The 18,253-nt window shown below is 38.3% G+C and overlaps 2 protein-coding genes across 2 annotated transcripts; both read right to left on the bottom strand.

Annotated features, from left to right (window-relative positions):
* Nucleotides 1-444: 444 nt before the first annotated feature.
* LOC106169774 (phospholipid-transporting ATPase ABCA3) lies at nt 445-7,893 on the bottom strand. Its single transcript, XM_024075948.2, has 11 exons — nt 7,742-7,893; nt 7,160-7,373; nt 6,575-6,824; nt 6,211-6,290; nt 4,918-6,024; nt 4,391-4,627; nt 3,675-4,016; nt 3,261-3,394; nt 2,799-2,986; nt 2,071-2,241; nt 445-1,764 (listed from the first exon to the last, which is right to left on the bottom strand). Exons 1-11 carry the CDS (start codon nt 7,811-7,813, stop codon nt 1,347-1,349), a joined length of 3,213 nt encoding a protein of 1,070 aa, XP_023931716.2. The 5' UTR covers nt 7,814-7,893; the 3' UTR covers nt 445-1,346.
* Nucleotides 7,894-8,161: 268 nt separating this feature from the next.
* LOC147761022 (phospholipid-transporting ATPase ABCA3-like) lies at nt 8,162-14,522 on the bottom strand. The gene is made up of 10 exons (XM_087015125.1): nt 14,432-14,522; nt 12,819-13,193; nt 12,298-12,522; nt 11,422-11,690; nt 10,897-11,149; nt 10,106-10,282; nt 9,601-9,776; nt 9,167-9,307; nt 8,625-8,742; nt 8,162-8,373 (listed from the first exon to the last, which is right to left on the bottom strand). Exons 2-10 carry the CDS (start codon nt 13,162-13,164, stop codon nt 8,162-8,164), a joined length of 1,917 nt encoding a protein of 638 aa, XP_086871251.1. The 5' UTR covers nt 13,165-13,193; nt 14,432-14,522.
* Nucleotides 14,523-18,253: the final 3,731 nt, after the last annotated feature.

Below are 18,253 nucleotides of genomic sequence, written 5' to 3'. Positions count from 1 at the left end.
ATTTTCTGTTGAAACTGCATTCAAATATACATTTGATCCATGGTCGCATTAACTTCAAATTCGGGGTGCATGATAGGTCACAAAAATTGGTTCTCAACAAAATAGGTCTACTACTTTTTTTCTTGAAAGATAATTATTCTAGAAAACGAATGACTGAAAGCGCCTAGGAGGCGTGCTTGGAAGGGGTACAGATATATCACAACAGTGGAATTATCATGCCAGTGATTGGTTATGGTGAAAATAATTTATATCCGAAAATACGGTCTTAAGATAGTAACAAGTACATGAGTTTAACCTAATAAATTACACAATACTGTTATCAGCAATGGAATATAAGCATTGACAATAGCAAACCTTTCTTTTGTTTTAACAAATTAATTAAAATTTATTTTTCTTTTGTTAATTGTTGCTTAAATCTATTCATCACGGAAGAATTGTGTGTTACGTGAAACATATATTTGGGAACTACAGTAGTTTCTTCGCTGACAGTATAAATACCTTTTTGCAACAAAAAGTAAAGACCATATTTCATTTAACTTTAATGACGGAATATCAATATATATGGTGCAGTTTATTTATTACGAAACAAAAAGTCGAAATCTTTGAAAAACTAAACTTTATAATTACATTAAATTTTATTGGGTCAGGGGTCTGGAAACTTTCACGAAAATGTGCTCTATGGCAGTTAGCATTCCATCACAGATTTCTCTGTGTGTGTGTGTGTTGGGGGAGGGGGGGCGCTGACATTGCATTTTGCTGACATTTTAACATAGAACGTACAGTACATGTATTTTATCCGAGTAATGCCAGGTACAAGAAAGCCCCTTTTAATGCAGGGTTAGATTTCAATTGTTTTGTACAAGTACATGTAAGCCTCCTCGTAGAATTTGACCCCCTTACGTCACGCTTAACCTGGCCTTTTTGTACATGTATATGGATGTAGTCATGAGACGATATAACACTTTAACTTGTGTCACAATAAATCGCCAAAAATGAATACAAGCAGTTCTTTAGATTAGCAATATGCCAGATTGTTTGACAATTAGTAATATTGCTCATTTTGGTGAACTGTACACGATTGCATTTTCCTAATGCTTTTGCGTCCCATTCCAGGGTCACAGATTGATTTTTGCTAGGTAATCACTGAAAAGTTTTTGCCTCATTCTTCACAATTTTTTACTGTCCAGTCAGACGTGTTGCATGGAATCAATTCCCTACTCAACTGACATCTGATAAAGCGTAACGTTAGTGTCATTGTAAAAATAAAACACCAATAAGATACGAACAAGGAAATTCACCATGATGCCTTTTCTTAAGTATGACAACTAATCAAAACAGGCAAAGTGTCAAATACGGTCCTGTACAAAAGAACCTTGCTCACTGTTCTGGGCTGAAGCAAATCCTGACAAGTTTAAAAATGCTGCTTCCAAAGAACTTTGCTGGACGCTGTAATCTGCAATGCCAAAACGCGTATTTGCTTCCTCTAACGTCCAAAACAAATTACTCCAGCGCATGGAATCGTCTACAACTTTAAGGTCGATAACAAATCGATTCATTTTAGTAATACGCAATCCTTTGATGCGAGAATTGAGGAACGCAGCCAGTGCTTCAATGTCGATCTCTTCCATCTCTTCCTTCAGACGTATTTCAATGTTGACATATTCTCCGAACTCGTCTTTTAGCGACTGTGGACTTCCCATGGCGACAAAACGATGGTCCACCATGATGGTTACTCGGGTGCACTGCATTTCACATTCCTCGGTGCTACAAAAACAAACTTAAATTAAACTAACCTTTTTACTGGGTAATAATTACACGCAGAGTAACGACTCAAGGACAAAACATTGATACTGTTAAACAACAACAAAAATTGCTAAACATTTTGTACCTCAAAAATCCACTTGTATCACATTAAAACAATCAGGTATATATTTTGTTACATCTGTAGAATAGCATTCTGCACAGCATGATATGATTCCCTAAATAAATAGCTATTAACCCTCTTTTTTGAAATAATTTGATATATATTATGACTTGAATTTATAGAAGGAAACCTTAAAACGAACGCACATATGGCTGGTCAAAATCAATGAAGATCCCTGTTGTCGAACTTCTTGAAGGACTGTCCATATTTTTCTCCTGCACAATGGGTCAACACTTGTTGTTGGCTCATCCAGAAATATTATGGAGGGTTTTCCAATCAGAGCGATTGCTGTGCTTAATTTTCGCTTTGTTCCAGCACTGTTAAACAGACAAAAACATCACAGATATAACTGAAGTCATGCTTAATGGCTGTAAGTGGTAAAGAGGGCAAATAATTTAAGATCCCCCGTTTGACATTTTTCTTTTCAGTCCAATATCAAATTTACCTTATCCATTTAATTCAAACGCGTTATTGAGTATCCATTTTGCATACTTGTGGTGATACACTCCCAGCTATTGGGATAGTAAACCTCCTTTCTTGATCTTCAATCTTAGACTATCTTAATATTTTTTACAGCCAATCAATCTTAATATTTTAAATTGGCATTATGTTTGTTCATGTCGAACCCTACTATATATCAGTAGAAACACATTTGCTCCCTGTGAACTTAATGATAACAGTCGACCGTAGAAACACGAAGGGACGCACCCGAGATACTGATCATGACTCATCCAAAACTAATTCTGCAGTCTTGAATCCAGTAACTGGGGGTGTAGAATAGCGAATGGTCTAAAGAGCAAAGTGGAAATATGGCTAAGGGAGTGCTTTTCAAAATAAAGAAATGAATATATTCCCAACAACTAAAATAACTCGCCTGCAGCTGTTGATGACGTCATCAGCCTGACTGATAAGAAGGCACCATTCTATGACGTCATCAATCACATGCTCCAGCTCGCTCTCTGTGACTCCTCGTAACCGTGCAATCAGGGACAACATCTCTCTGCACGTCAGATCACCCATCAGTGAGCACGACTGAGGGCTGTAACCCACATGAAGTCGACTCTGTATTTTAAGTAATATAATCGCATTAGCTGAAATATTGTTGACTTTACAGCGGTCGATATTTAGGTGTTTGATTGGGCTACTAATTATTTATATCAGTCTTCTTACAAAAAAAAAATGAATTTTTAAATGAAAAAAAAAAGAAAAAGAAAAAAAAATTAAACTAATATTTATACCTCAAATTATGTCACTGCAAATCAACTGAATATAAGTGTTTAATGATGAAAAAGATAAATAAGCTGTCGTTTTCGTGAAAGTGAGTTGATGTTCTCACCCGTTCACTACTATGGTTTATTGAGACACCTTCTATTACAGAGGTGCCATCCGGCGCCAGCATATCCCCCGTTAACATGCGGAACAGCGTTTCTTTGTCACGGTCGTCAAGCCCAATCATTCCAAGTGCCTCACCTAGGATGAGAATGGACATTTCAGTGAAATCTAAATACAATACTGAATTGACTTGACCGGCCACGCGATTTCTAGTAAATTAAAGTTAAGAAATCACCAATGATTCAGATATGTATAAAGTCGAGTGAAAATGGGGATGATAATAAAAATTGGGCAATTTTGTTTTGACAAAAAAGCACAGACGGGTATAAACCACTTTCATATATGTCCCCTTGTTTGTGTAAGTAAATAATTCGCTTGGAAATTTATTCATACAATATTTAATTACATTTCAACACACCTCTACGTACGGACAATCGGCTCGGTCCGCTCCTTTGTCCTTGACCAGAACCTCTGATGCTGCTTTTTCGAGAGTACCTTGAAAATTGCATCACGTTCTCCGAAAGCGATCTTCTAAACCCTCTTTTTTGACGCATCTTGTACCACGTGGACATTACGTGTGTCTCCAAGATGATCAGGATGGCTAAGAAGACAAAGCCTTGGACGAAAAGGATCAATAGATTTCGCCCTAAGCCAAGATTTCCGAATTCAAGAATGTTGTTGACATATGGAGTACAGTAGTATATTGTTCTGTTTTCTCGATGAAGAGAAGTCTGATTTTGGTTCCATCCCATGCAGAGTTCTGCCGCAAGAAACAAAGAAGACCAAAATAATCAATTAAAATTAATATGGAAGTAAGGAATGACGGCAGGAGAAATCATAAGGAGAGAATGGGATAGAAAATTTAACTGAGTATTGTTTAATACTTTCATGTCTCTGCTTCATCAGTAAATGTTTCTGTTGATACAACTGTTATTAATTACAAGACAAGGTAAGATAATCTTTAAAAATTAACGGCAAATTAAACAACCCCTTCACAAAATGAAATTAATCATCTCTTGTGTCTTGGATTCGTTTTCATGGTGAAACTTTTTATATATTCATGAATTGCATGCCATTATTCATTTCCGAGCTTTAAATCTAATTGATAGTTTGCAGAAAAGCACTCCACATTACCGATATCGCACTGAATGTGGCTTCTATTGGTTTCTTGGCGGGAACAGATCTGCCTGTGGTCGTCATTCGCGTAAAAATTCATCAACCCGGCAGCCAAATTATAGGGGGGCGAAAGAATAGTGAATATCCAGTTCAATACGTCGTGCCATGCCCGAACGGTGCTCATCTCAGTCCTCCCCAAAAGTTGGTAGGGTAGGATAAATATGACGAATTCGACCACTGCGAACATTACACTTCCTAGATATCAATTAAGAAGCACATAACAAGTAAAACGGTATAAAACAGGTTACATACTGATTGCTTTTCAGCGCATCTCTATTGCCCATAATAGTTGAACTAAGGCATAAGTTCACATCATTTAAACTGTACAAGTTTAAAGGTCGCTTGGCATAAAAAATAAAAAATAAAATGTCGGTTCTTTAATTTCACAAGCATTCCACTTGAACTATATTATTTTACTGTTTCCAGCAAATTAAGTTTTCAAAGACACGGTAGTCCTAAGGTCAAACACAACTACAGATGCATACCTATAGCTGAATAAGCCACTGCAATAGTTGTCACAGCTTTTACTCCAGTTTCGAACTTGAAAGAGAGTAAGTATGTCAACGGCAACGATGCCCATCCGAAGAGAATCAGAAGCAGTATCAGGGTTTCTTGTTGTCTGTTGGGTATGTACAAAGGCCATGCTTGAAAAGCTAAAACTAAACCCATGATTAAAACGATTGGCACCATGAACACGATAGTGTCCCAGCAACATCGTGCCAACCAGTAGGTCAAACCCGTAGCGCCAGAAACGAACAGAAGCCTTTTTGTTTCGAGATTGCGTTCCTGAACCGGGTTCACGGCAAAGGACGCTAACAATGCCGACATAACAAACAGGAAAATGCAGGTGTACGCCATGGATACGACAGGCGGAGACAACTTCCACGACTCATTCGTTGGGTTCTTTTCGTCGACCAGAACATCGTTGTCCCACGGATCTCGATCAGTGGGAGGCAAAGGAAAGTTGCTGACTGCGATTTCGTGTTCCTCTCCCGCCAGGTGTTTCAGTATGGCATTGTTCACCAGGTTGAGAGCCAATGGCATGCTGTGATAGGCATAATTGCTGTACAAACCTGTCACCCTAACACCAGAGCCACCTGTGTATGAGTGGAACGCTACGCCAATGATGTATTGGTTGGCAAAGTGGAGAGCGCCTGTGTTGAGTTGAGCGCCTATCAAATATCGGTCCACTGCAGCGTAATCTGTGATGTTGATCTTATGTACAATACAGCCAGAAGTAGCAAGCATCAGCCTTTCATATATCATCGACAAATTCTGGGCCGATTCGGAACGGTCTGCAGCTACAGTGGTAATGCACGGGTCATCTATTTGTTCGACCATGCTGTTCATCGTGATAGAAAGATTAACCGAATTTTGGGATACAATTCGGGCCAATGCTGATTGCGAAAACCCTTCTGGGTTATAGGATGCGAACAGAGCCGTCGTCACGAGTAAGATTAACTGTGAAAAGGTCAACCAGCGTCTGCGCCATGAGATTAACGCGTGCACAGACAACATGCTTAAGAATTCGCGCAACTGATGGAACAAACCGGTTGGAACCAACCTGAAACGTCGTATGTTCGGTTTTCTACCTGTAAAGTAAATGGCATGGCGTTAAGGAGATAAATTTCAATTTTAATTATATAAAGCTTTACTTGACTTCTGAGATTTCAGGTTCATTTGATAGCTAGCTTCTTTGTTTTTCAAAAAGTCGCCCTGAGAGTAAGATTGGACATTTCGAATAATAAATGGCCCTTGGTATTTCGTTTGCAACTTACGTAAAATGATTTCGCTATCAGTGTTTTCTGACACGGCACTAAATTCTGAAGTAGTTTCTGAATTGACTGATTTGTTGGCGCTACAAAACAAAAGCAAACAGATCCAACATGAATCAATATTAAGTCCTATAACAACAAATACTAAAATAAAATGAAACATGATGTGACAAAACAAAACAAAATAATGAAAATTAGATAAATAAATAAAGAATAATAAAGAAATAAATAAAAAACCAACTTTGTATAGGAATATGATAGGGTGAACTTTGATGTGCATTCTTAGATTTGGTAAAATTCCATCGACTTCAAAAAACGCGTTTATCAGTATCATACAGAACCAGTTCATAATAGCCTCCCGACTTACTTCAGATATATACCCTCCATTGTGGCAGCAGACACTCCAAAGGAGGAGACACCGAGCTCATCTATTCTGTCCTCTAGTTTTTTGAAAACCAATGGAAACTTTGAAGTTTCAGATTTAGGTAGCGCAAATTGTATTTCAGTTTCAGAATCCACGGCCACGTGTGCATTTGGCATGAGCCCGAGAATAAGATCCCTCGTCATTTCTGTTCGATACATGGGCGTTTTTGCAGCACGTAAGACGTACTTCCCACCTGAAATGAGTTGACAGCTGTACAGACCCACGTGAAATCATTTCTGTCACGGATCGTTGCTCGACCCTGCATGAACTTTGCTCTGGGCTTATAGCGGATTTCAAGCTTTAAACACCACTAGTCCAGTTGGACAGGCGCAAAAGGGGAAACTCATGCGGAAACTCACACGAAAGACATACAGAACCCGAGGTGAACCTATAGTCAAAAATGAGCTTCACAACTGGGCAACTGACATGGACATCACTCAAGTGGTCCAACGTGCACTTTAGGTAACATGAAGAAACAGTGTCGGTGAAGTTCCAATGTTAAAAGAAAAAAAACTGTCCTTCCCTCACCATAGTTAGATTCCAACTCCACCATGGTGCCACACGCCACCAGAGATCCGTTCTGCAGAATCCCAATGCGGTCAGCCAGGGCCTCCGCCTCCTGCATACTCTGTGTACTGAGAACTACCAAAGAACCTGCTTGCTTAGACTGTCCTATAGCTTCCCATGCACGGTGCCGCATGCACGGGTCCATATTTTTGGTCGGTTCTTCCAACGCTATTATCTAGAACGACATATATTCAACTGATCGTATGTCACAGTCAATTCACAGGTAAATGAGAACTGCCCTGACGAGACAGTCAAACAAATATCAAAGGCACTTGCTTCGGTCAGAATGTACAAATAACGAGATACCCATCTTAAAGAAATGCACTCAGAGAGCACAGACGTCCGCAAAGACAAATGCTTATCTAATATTAATCATTAATTTATTACTGAATCATCACCAATTTCTAATCAATTTTAAGTTAACCTGTTTCTGTCTGTCACCAAACTTATTAAGTTTGGCTAAAGATGAACAAACAGGCACAAGGGAGAGGAATTAGCTGTTTGTTTTTGTTTGCTCGAATGTGGAATTAGTTAATGGTTTACCTTTGGATTTCCCATCAACGCCAGTGCCAGAGACAGCGCACTTCTCGTGGATGTGGGCAAAGACTTCACCATATTATCACGCTTGTCCTCTATCTCAAGCAAGGAGAGGAGATTTTTCAGTTGGACTTTTATAATATTGCTGTCCACGTGTCGTAACTGTCGAAAGTAGACCAAAAGGACAAATAAAACTTGTTGTTTTTAATCCGGATTGGTTTTAAACGTTTATGTTTAGGTTTCAAAGGAACATCAGTTAATGTCAGATGCTCAATTTTCTTCTATTTCCTTCTCTTTTTATTTTTATTTATCTATTTTTTTTTGGTCAATATATTTCGCAAAAATCAAGCAACAACAATACATTCTATGAAACATACAGCATTGTCCACTGACGATATAGCTAGTTTATATGTGCTTTGATTTTTTTCACTTTGATGAAATGAATAATATGTAAGAAAGGAATGATGGAGAGGAAATGCTTGCCTTGGCAATAAACACCAGATGTTGTTCTACGGTGAGGTAATCAAACAACGCCGATTTCTGTCTACACAGACTTATGTCATCACGTATGGATGTGATATTTTTCGGTGCTGAACCAGGGCACAACGTAACGTGGCCAGTGGAGGGTTTCAACAAACCTATTTTAGAAAAAATAGATGTTTTAGCTAAGAAAAGTGTTTTTCTGGGATTAAGAACATGACTTAAGTACTTTTGTAAATATTATGAACAGCATAATTGCATTTGAAAATTCATACCAGGAACTGAAATGAATAATTACATAATCAACAAAACAAATTTGTAAAAACCAAACAAAATAAATTTTTATGATGAATTATAATATATGGCAATAAATGAAAAAATCCATATATTTTATATAATTACATCAAACCTGTTATCATTTGCAGAAGTGTTGACTTTCCCGAAGCGTTTCCACCCAAAAGAACAAACATTTCTCCTTCGAACAAGTCCAGGGTCACATTGTTGACAACACGCCGTTTGCCGTAAATCTTTCAAAGTAAATTGGCGAAACGACAGGGTTAATATTATAAGCACAGGAGAAATTAATTTTTAATACCATCAGCGATTTGTTTAATTAAATGTGTTGGAATTATGATGTCAGTCCAAAGATAATGTTTAATGGCATATCTTTTTCTCTATTTCTCTTATTGCACATATACATTCAATTTTTGAAGTATTTGCACTATCACTGGTGAAATACATTGGGTATCCCAAAGTCTAAAATTCTCCACATATTTGGTACATTAAATGAAATCCTTTGCGCACGTGCATGAGCATATTGCATGAAAAACTATGAAATTTTGGTATTGTTTAATTTTATATTCATCAGCGTTAAAGATGTAGTCCATAGGTTTGAAAAAAAATCTCAAGAGACGATGCAAACCCAAGGACCCCCAGCATAATTACGATCACCTTTGTCAGTTGAGTAAGTGACATCAGGGGGGTCTGCCCACCGTGACAGCCAGTGCCGCCGTCCTCTCGTACACTAGCCTCGTGTAGACTGGTGTCTGACGGGAACTTACGCTGGAGCCGTTTGTAATATCGGTATAAACACTTCCGTGAAAAATATAGGAGTATTTGAGTTTCAACATTTCATGCTCATAAAGAAAAATGACACATTATTGGCATTTCCATCATGAAAAAAAACGTATTTAACAAGATTACTCTTTATTAAAATCTTTATAAAAGAAACTGAAATGCGAGACCTGGAATGTGATTGGTTCTTTATTAAGGTGACAAAACAAACCAGTCTAGTAAACCTTCATAAAATGATCTAAAATCAATGAATAAACAGTTCACGCACAGCGTTTTAAAAGTACATCTAACTAAAATGACAAGCTCCTCACCGTAAACGGAAAATACCACGCCTCTGCTACGGCGTCGGTCCCCGGAAAGACCCGACTGAGGTACCATATGCACAATATATACAGTACTATATCCACCACAAGGGCCAACATCACGTCCATCATTGAGAAGTTGTCCCCAAACGTGGTCGGATCCATGACATTGTCCCAGCGTATACCTAAATGTAAATGTAAATCAGACCCAAGAGTTATCCTTAAATCTAACTAGATGTCAATACTGTACAAACAAATAATAAAAATGAATACATAAAAATAATAATGAATGAAATATGTAGGTTTGCTAACTGGGAAGATCATCTCCCTTTAGGATGTAGAAAGATGTGTATTCAACTTAACAGTCTCAGTCGTAGAGAACCATGTTGAACATAACATTAAAGAAGAAGAGAACGAGAAGGGAGTCACGTGTACCCATTGACCGCATCTTCCAAAACCCAGCCTGGACATATACTGTAGTCTAAAATTTACTGCACACACAAAAATAATTTACCCTGATTAAGCGGAGACCGACAATAGCACGCGACCTGCAGGAAGCCGATCTTCAGAGCACAGTTTGGCAGGAGACAGAGAATACTCTTCTGAGCCCTGCTACACGACAGGTAGAATAGCGGCATGCTGAAGCACGCTGGGGACAGGTAGGCCACCATACAGAATGCTATAGCGGCGACTAGATAAGAGACAATAGCCAAAGGATATAAAAATAAGTTCATTTATTATAATTTGAATCCAATATTTAAAAGTTCATCAAAAGGTTTAAAAAATCTTGCTAGGTAAAGATTATTATTTTGATAGAAGTGAGTTGATGTTCACTTAAATGAACTAATTCCCTATTAACATGTATTCCAATTTTTTTACTCAATAAAAAACAGATTACAATGCAGCTTATTATTTACTACTTACTAGTACAAATGGTGTACACTTATTTTTTTTTTCGGTCTGAACACTTTGGCATGTTACAATTGATTCAGATGAGGTCAAACTGAAAATGGATATTAACCTAAAATACCTCGTTATAATTTGGCCATGCCATATATAACTTTACCAGTTTTCAACTCCATTACAAGTGTGTCCGACAATTTGAATTTTAGAACTTGAATGAAGGTTCTACCATCGCGATTTTTTCTCAGATCTTTGGATCGCAGAAACCTGTGTAATTTTCATTCTCTTTAAAGGGGGCGTTATTGAGAGATGCAGAAAATGTCGCATTTGCAATATAACGGTCTTTAATGGCAATTATCCTTTTAAGAATGACCTTATGTGAACGCATTTCTGGACACTCACTGGTGGAATTCAGCGTGCTGCACAGAAAACACAGCATGATGGACGCAGTGACGTAAAGGTATAAGAAAACCAACGTTAACGAAGTGTCTATGAGGGCGGACAGGCTGCCGGCGTCCCCGCCTTGCCCAAATGGATAGGCATGAAGTGAGAATAAAGCAGCGATCGTAATAGGAACGAAAAAGAACGGAGCCGTGTAAATGAACCACGAGAGCCAGTAAACTTTCTCTGATACACCACATGTCTTCAGTAAAACCTGAAATGAGCAAAATTTGGACGTTTTGATACTTTATGGATATAGCTATAATAAAGGCCGTTAAATCAGTGCTATTCATACTTTTTATGTAATATTTATTATACTTAAGAATCAAGGGCACATCACTGTTGGTTCTTCAGTAAAACCCAAAATATCCCATTTTGAAGTTTGCATATATTTTAATGTTTACCTTAACAGAATTGTTATTGCTGTGCATTACTTGAGAACCAAGGGGATTTTTTGACACAAACATCTTCAGCATGCTTACTCACTTTCAGGCCCGTTTCTTTCTCAAATGTGATGTAGCGCGTGATTTCCAGCACCAACATTGTATACCCAAATATAAGGAAGGCGGCCATAGTTTCAGAGTAATATCCCAGCGCAGCTTTTAAGTATCCACTAGTTTTGTGCTGAGGCATGGGGAATTTCTTAAGTGCCACTTCAAATTTTTCATATTTGTGGGGCTGTGTCCGAGGTAGGAGATCCATCAACGTCCTGTCCACGGCATTCTGGACAGTCAGAAAACCATTTGAATCATATTCTAATAAAAAAGAAAAAATGCTATGACTCAATAGTCAATAAACATTATGAATGCTGCGATTACTTAAACAAGAGCCTTTTTAAGCAACAGATATATGGAACCTCGTTTTAGGAAAAAGTCTAATGTATGGATTCCTATACATCCTTTATGACTGAACGCTTTTCTGTTTTTGAAACATGCCAATGTCTCAATTAACATAAGTAGTTAATTATTGATTACACGAGAAAACACGTTGAGGGAGCAGGGGCGGATCCAGGATTATTGGAGGGGGGTCCGTTTTTTTAGGAATGAAATACCTCGGATACAAAGCCGACCCCCGGCCCCCTTGGCGTCGGGTTCGGGTGCCCCGAAAATTGGGTGTTTTGGAGGTACAGCGGAACGGTGTCATTTGGTACGGTTTAGAACTATGGTTCAGCTAGTCAAAATTCGAATTTCAAGAGGGGAATATTAGTGTAATTTTTTCAGAAACCGAAGGAGGGGACCCCCAAATCCGCCACTAAAGAGGAAGCCAAGAGTATTAAACTTCTTTAACCTTAGGCCTAACTTTTTTAAAGAAAAAAAACTGTAATTAATTAATTCATATTAATTATAATGAATATTTGATAACCTGGCCCTGCTTCGAAATAAAACGTCCGCACAATATTAGTCAACCAAGCTCTTGTTTGATGAGGTGCCGGTTGGGAACGCAATCGGATGGTGTACCCAAACCTTGGATTCGGCCTGTCATGTGAAAAAGCGTCGTCTTCAAATATAATCCCTCCGACGAAGCCGAACACGTCTGCCTCTTCCTGAAACCTTCGGAGCAGCACGGAGCTGTTTTCCATATTATAAACTATAAATCAAGTTTGATCTATTCGTTTACAATAGAAATAATTTTCAAGCAAAATGCACTCAATGGAACAAAATTCTAGATTGAATCAATACTATAAGAAGCTATGGGTAAACACTAATACCAAGGGTATTTGTGACAATTTGAATCATGCTTCTCGTTGTGTTCAATATTGCAATTTATAGCACATATGATTAGGCATACTGTTACAGTATCCGAATAATCAATAAATTGTGAAGTACGCCCTATCCCATTACGTTTCAAACAACAGTTACTTAATATTGAGAATCTGGACTTACCATTAAAAAACTGCCCAGCGCGTGAGCACCTAAGCTCCATTTGTAACTTCCACCGAAAATCCTCTGGAACCCTGCCACCGCGGCTCGTCTTCGGTGCAACTCCCAGCGAAAGATAATACGACCCTGGGGCATGAACTCCAGGGTATATAGGTACCCGTTGGGATGGAAACGTTTGATTACCCGCAAAATAAACCTCCGGTTCTATCTGCAGGGTGAGTCTGAATGCCAATAAGGTACTTCCGCTGACGACCATCAGCAACAACGTTATGATGGTGCCGAGTTTGTTGCGGCAGACATACTGGAGACGCAACCACAGGAGCTGGCGTAAGTGGAGTAGAAAAAGCATGGCGGAATCTCTCTGTGGCAAAACCAGTTCTGCAACAATCAAAACACTCATTTGTGTTAAAACTAAATTAAATAATCAATAACTTTCCTCTTGTACATGTACCACAATTCTTTATCGAAGGAAACTAACAGTTCATTGAAGCACCTGCTGATAAAAGCGTACCAACAATACAACGGTCTTCACGCCATTCGGCAGATAACATGTTTAAAGCATCATCGAAACCAAAGTAAGTTATTTGGCAATGAATGGGACAGTTGTTAAATAATAAAGTTGTTAATAATGAAATGAAATAGAAACAGACTCATAGAAAAGAGAAAAAATCACCATGTTTCTGTCAGGATTTGTTAACAAGCAAAAATAGAATGACGCGGCCTTTGTCCCATGATAAAGATCATTACCTTTTTCTTTATTTTTGATCTTGGAGCTGGTTTAACGCAACAAAAACCATAATTGCAGTACTAGGAAATTTTTGCTTTACTACAAGCGGCATATATATATATATATATATATATATATATATATATATATATATATATATTTCAAGTGTATATTGGCCGCTTGTAAGTTTACTAACCAGATGTTTCTAAATCTGATGCACATATGATAAAGATAAACTATTTGACAGATAACCTTCATTTTTCGATATTATATCAGTGATTGTGTGTGTGCCCACGATTTTGCCCTACAGAGTGTAAGGGTTTGTGACAATTTGCCCTATCTACGTGCACAAACGTGTACGATACGCAATAGCGGAACGACAAGGATCACGTGCTCGTCTCTCTAAATCCCCATATTACCTTTTTGTTTCACTAGTGATGGCGCTGAGGCTACTTTCAAGAATGCTCCTCACGCACGAACTCCTTCCCGATTCCTTCCCTGCGATCTAGCTACGTCCTAGACGGACGCAAGGAACCTAAAAACCGTGCGTCCAAAACGTAGGACCTAGGCTTAAGACATTCTCAGGGATTCGCGACGATCCAAAATATTTTAAAGGTACAATATGAGGCATTGTGCAATAAAAAGTATATGAAACTGAGCCTCATTGCGTTACTATCCTTTCCTTTTGAATACTGGGATACTTGTGACATATCAACTTCAGACCCCTCCGTTTGCTTGTTTCTTTGGAAAGAAAACCCTTACATACTGACATGGCCGAATACATGTACGCTCACCTCGGAGGCGCTTCGCGAAGCAACGAGTCTCATACAAAGGGAATTTCAGTAATCGAAATATTGGTTATCAGCGACATTCCACTGAATTCACTTACTCACGATAACATCCTGTGATTACCACGTAGACGTCGGTCCAAAGCCTCTTCCTTACTGTCTCCAACACAGTCGCTCAACAGGCACGAAAGCAGAACCTTTATCACGGCTCAAAATTGTCCTTCGCTATCTCGCGTTATCTAGTCACCCTGATTTTCAGACATTACCGACCTTATATTTAAGGCCCCATTGTCATATACCCCATTCCCATACCTAGATCGATCTACTAGGATCGACCCATCTCCGAGGGGTTTTATTATGTGAAGTGACCGAAATTGTCTGTGAATTATTAAATGTCTCCGACATGATGAAACGTCGTAGTCTATGTTGCCGCCTGGCGGCAAAGATGGCAACATATATTGTATACAAAGACAGACGGCAGAAAACGGTAACTAAGCAACCTTTCTATTTCATTCATTACGCATGCGTAATGGCAGAGTACAAACTGTAAAACATTTTGGTTTATTGAACAACAAAGGATACTCATTATAGGGCCATTGTTTATTAAAATAAAATAACGACGAAAAACAATAAAAGGCCTGAAAAACATTTCCAAGATAAGTTTGCATATAACAATTTTGACTAAGAAAGCAAATTTAAAATTACTTTAGAACAAGAAGTGCCATATAAAGATTGGTATGTTCAAGAAGTTGTAAAGAGAAGGCCTTCTCTTTACAACTTCTTGGTATGTTTAAAGCCATGCCATGAAACAAAATCACTAAAAAGAAAGATGGGGAAAAAGCGCTTAAAAGGTAATCCTCATTATACACCTTCACTCAGCTTTCCATATCAGCATTGTTCTTCAAAGGTTGCGCAAGGTTTCCAATACGTATTGCCCTTAGCTGACAGCGGTAAGATCAGTGTCTCCTATTGGCTGCCGTTCAATGAAGAAGGAGTTATAGCGAACATTCTTCAAGCATTCAAAGGCACACGGTGGCCTGGCTTGCGGAATCGAACTGACTGCCGCTTGAGTACAAAAACGTCCTAATGCTATTATACACGTTCCTCTGTTTTAGAAAATTTAACAATTGCTTTTACAGGACCAAGGGTAAAGACTCGATGCATTTTTTTTTTTTTTTTTTTTTTTTTTTTTTTTTTTTTTTTTTTTTTTTTTTTTTTAGCTTCACAGCTATGATGAAAGCCTGTGTTTTTACTGGTATTGTTATTTGTTAAATCTCGCCTTACATTTGAAACTCTTTAGATTAAACCATACCGGTAGGCCTATAATTTGCATTACATTCTCAGAGCACAGGATTATTAACATTAGCAACTCTAAACTCTTTCAGCCAAATATACTTCCATTCTTTCAAAAAAAAAGATTTAGTAGGTCACAAACAACCCGTGTCCTTAAGGATATTCATGTTTGAATGCTTTTGATAAAAATCGTACAGTTCACTCACTACTTGGCGCAATGATATCCCATTCCACCCTCCCAGCCTTAAACTGTCTTACTTCAAGTATATGGACAGATTTCGGCCGGCAATGGTGGTAACTCAGCATTAACTCTCAGCTGTCCGATGACGCGACCTTGCCCAAACTGGCTGTCTCTTCCCTCCCTTTGCCCAAAAAGGTTATGGAGAGATTGCAGTCAAGGATGTTCGGAGTGTCAGCGCTCTGGTTAATGCCGAAAGGGTTGGAGAGCATTCACATCGAGAAGAGCCGAGGTCTAGTAAGGCCGAGACCTAAATATGGAGGACCTACATGAAAGGAAGGCCGCGTAATCCTTAAGGTCTCTCAATGACATTCACTGACATTCATTCATTCATTCAAATACAGATACAGTGACTGGGGGACATGCTTTGACGTCAAATGTCGCCGAGGGCACGTCGATTAAGTCCGTTAAAGCGGTTGCACAGTGTTCGTAGTTATCCTTAAGGATGAAACTGAAAGTTCAGAATTTGTAAAAAAAAGAAAAAATATACTACTCGATACCGATTTAATTGATGTATTACAATGTTTGACTCCTACTCTACTGTATTGGATTTTGAATGTATTAGTTATTCTTGTTCAATGCGCAATGTGGGCTTTATCATGTTCACCAAACCTTTTTTTAATGTTCGTCGGATCGACATAGACTACCGTCCTTAAAATACGGACACCAAGGATTAACCCATATTCAACAACAGACAATAATATGTAAACTTGATCGAGACCTGTCTCCATATTCAACAACGGACTGCAGTATAAACTTCCTCGAGACCTGTCTCCATATTCAACAACGGACTGCAGTATAAACTTCATCGAGACCTGTCTCCATATTCAACAACGGACTGCAGTATAAACTTCATCGAGACCTGTCTCCATATTCAACAACGGACTGCAGTATAAACTTCATCGAGACCTGTCTCCATATTCAACAGCGGACTGCAGTATAAACTTTAAACATTCATGTATCCATAACCAACAACGGAGCAGAGCATAAACTTCAGTGGGATTTGAATATTTAGTGGTTTTGAACTTTTAAGTTGTATTAAATGAATAAATATCATAAATATCGGTGAAAAAATTAGCCCCACCGTTTTTATGTTGAATTGTTAGAGCACTTCAACAACATCTGAAGCAAGTGTATACCTTTTAGAAACAGAATAGCAGTCGATGCATATGACCAGAGCGATATTCCCAATTAAGGGTTAATTTTCTCAACGAATATTTATTTACACGGAGGTAAGATACGAGCTGTGACATCAATTTCATCACATGGGTGGAATAAAAGGATATATAAGCAACTTTTTTCACTATTTTTTCAGATGTTCTAATACAATACAACACACTGGCCATGTTCGATCATATTCTTGACACACGTACATAAACAAGAAAATATACATATTTCTGACAATAAAATAACTATTCATAATGGCAAATCCGTTACGTTTACAAGTAACAGAACCAGTGAGTGGCGTTTCAATCATATTTTACAACAATATCTAATCTATTTGGTATATGATCGGGGGATGGGCTAGATACTTTTTCATACCATACAAGTTCTATATCCATACTAAGTTTTCATAAATTTATCTTTAGTCTATCAAGCGAAACAGTAATCAAAGCACCTGTGCTCAATATTTGATATATGATTGATACTTATGGATACGCTATAAATAACATATTACCCACTCTATATAATGTGTGGGGGGGGAGATTTTTATCGTTTTCTGGTGTGTGTTAATCGAACTAGGTCTGCCTTATTTTGGTCAGTCCCATGTGAAAATATGGCGTCATATAGTGACGTCGTCAAGTTGGCCTTGCTATAGTTTAGTTGTATACCATATCCCAGCGATCGACAAGGGAAAATCTCGATTGTAAACGATAGACGACAATGGGTGGAAAGGCTATATTAGTTCCCGCCAGCTGACATCGGTAAAGACCAGTGTCTTCATCCGGGCTGTGATCAATGAAAAATGTGTTACAGCGCAGGTTGCTCAGACATTCCTAAGCACAGTGTCCCTTCCCTTGTGTGGTCAGATTGTCCAGTATTTCATAAAAAAGGAAATTAGTTCTATGCTTGCGAAAGTCGGCTTGTCTCCGTGTCCCTGAAATATTTAAAACATATATAGTATTTTGCTCCCAGAATGTTGTTCTTAACATATATGATGTTATTGACACCGATGTCCCGAGTTACCCGAAAATATCAAAGAGCCACTTGTAAATGTCATTTCTTTGATGATTACAAAAACGTCCGCCCATGCTTCTGCATCCAGGCTACGTGGACGGATTTAATGGGTTAAAGCCTATAATGTTTCACGTAATTATAAAGAAACTAATATGCTAAACAACAGTTTCAACATTTAATCAGAGAACATTTCATATCATTTAATAAGAAATAA

Source organism: Lingula anatina, chromosome 6, assembly GCF_051362555.1.
Source record: "Lingula anatina isolate TDL-2025a chromosome 6, LinAna3.0, whole genome shotgun sequence".
In the NCBI taxonomy this organism is placed as follows: Eukaryota; Metazoa; Brachiopoda; class Lingulata; order Lingulida; family Lingulidae; genus Lingula; species Lingula anatina.
The sequence above is the reverse complement of the archived record's forward strand: the minus strand, read 5'-3'. Positions and strand labels throughout refer to the sequence as shown.

Coding starts and splice junctions, on each gene's coding strand:
- LOC106169774 (XM_024075948.2), bottom strand. CDS start 7,813: ATGGTGAAGTCTTTGCCCACATCCACGAGAAGTGCGCTGTCTCTGGCA. Junction 6,825..7,159: donor GGAGTTGGAATCTAACTATG/GTGAGGGAAGGA, acceptor AACTCATTTCAG/GTGGGAAGTACGTCTTACGT. Junction 1,765..2,070: donor TTGATTTTGACCAGCCATAT/GTGCGTTCGTTT, acceptor TTGTTTTTGTAG/CACCGAGGAATGTGAAATGC.
- LOC147761022 (XM_087015125.1), bottom strand. CDS start 13,164: ATGCTTTTTCTACTCCACTTACGCCAGCTCCTGTGGTTGCGTCTCCAG. Junction 11,691..12,297: donor TTATTTCGAAGCAGGGCCAG/GTTATCAAATAT, acceptor CTTTTTTATTAG/AATATGATTCAAATGGTTTT. Junction 11,150..11,421: donor AGAAAGAAACGGGCCTGAAA/GTGAGTAAGCAT, acceptor TGCTCATTTCAG/GTTTTACTGAAGACATGTGG.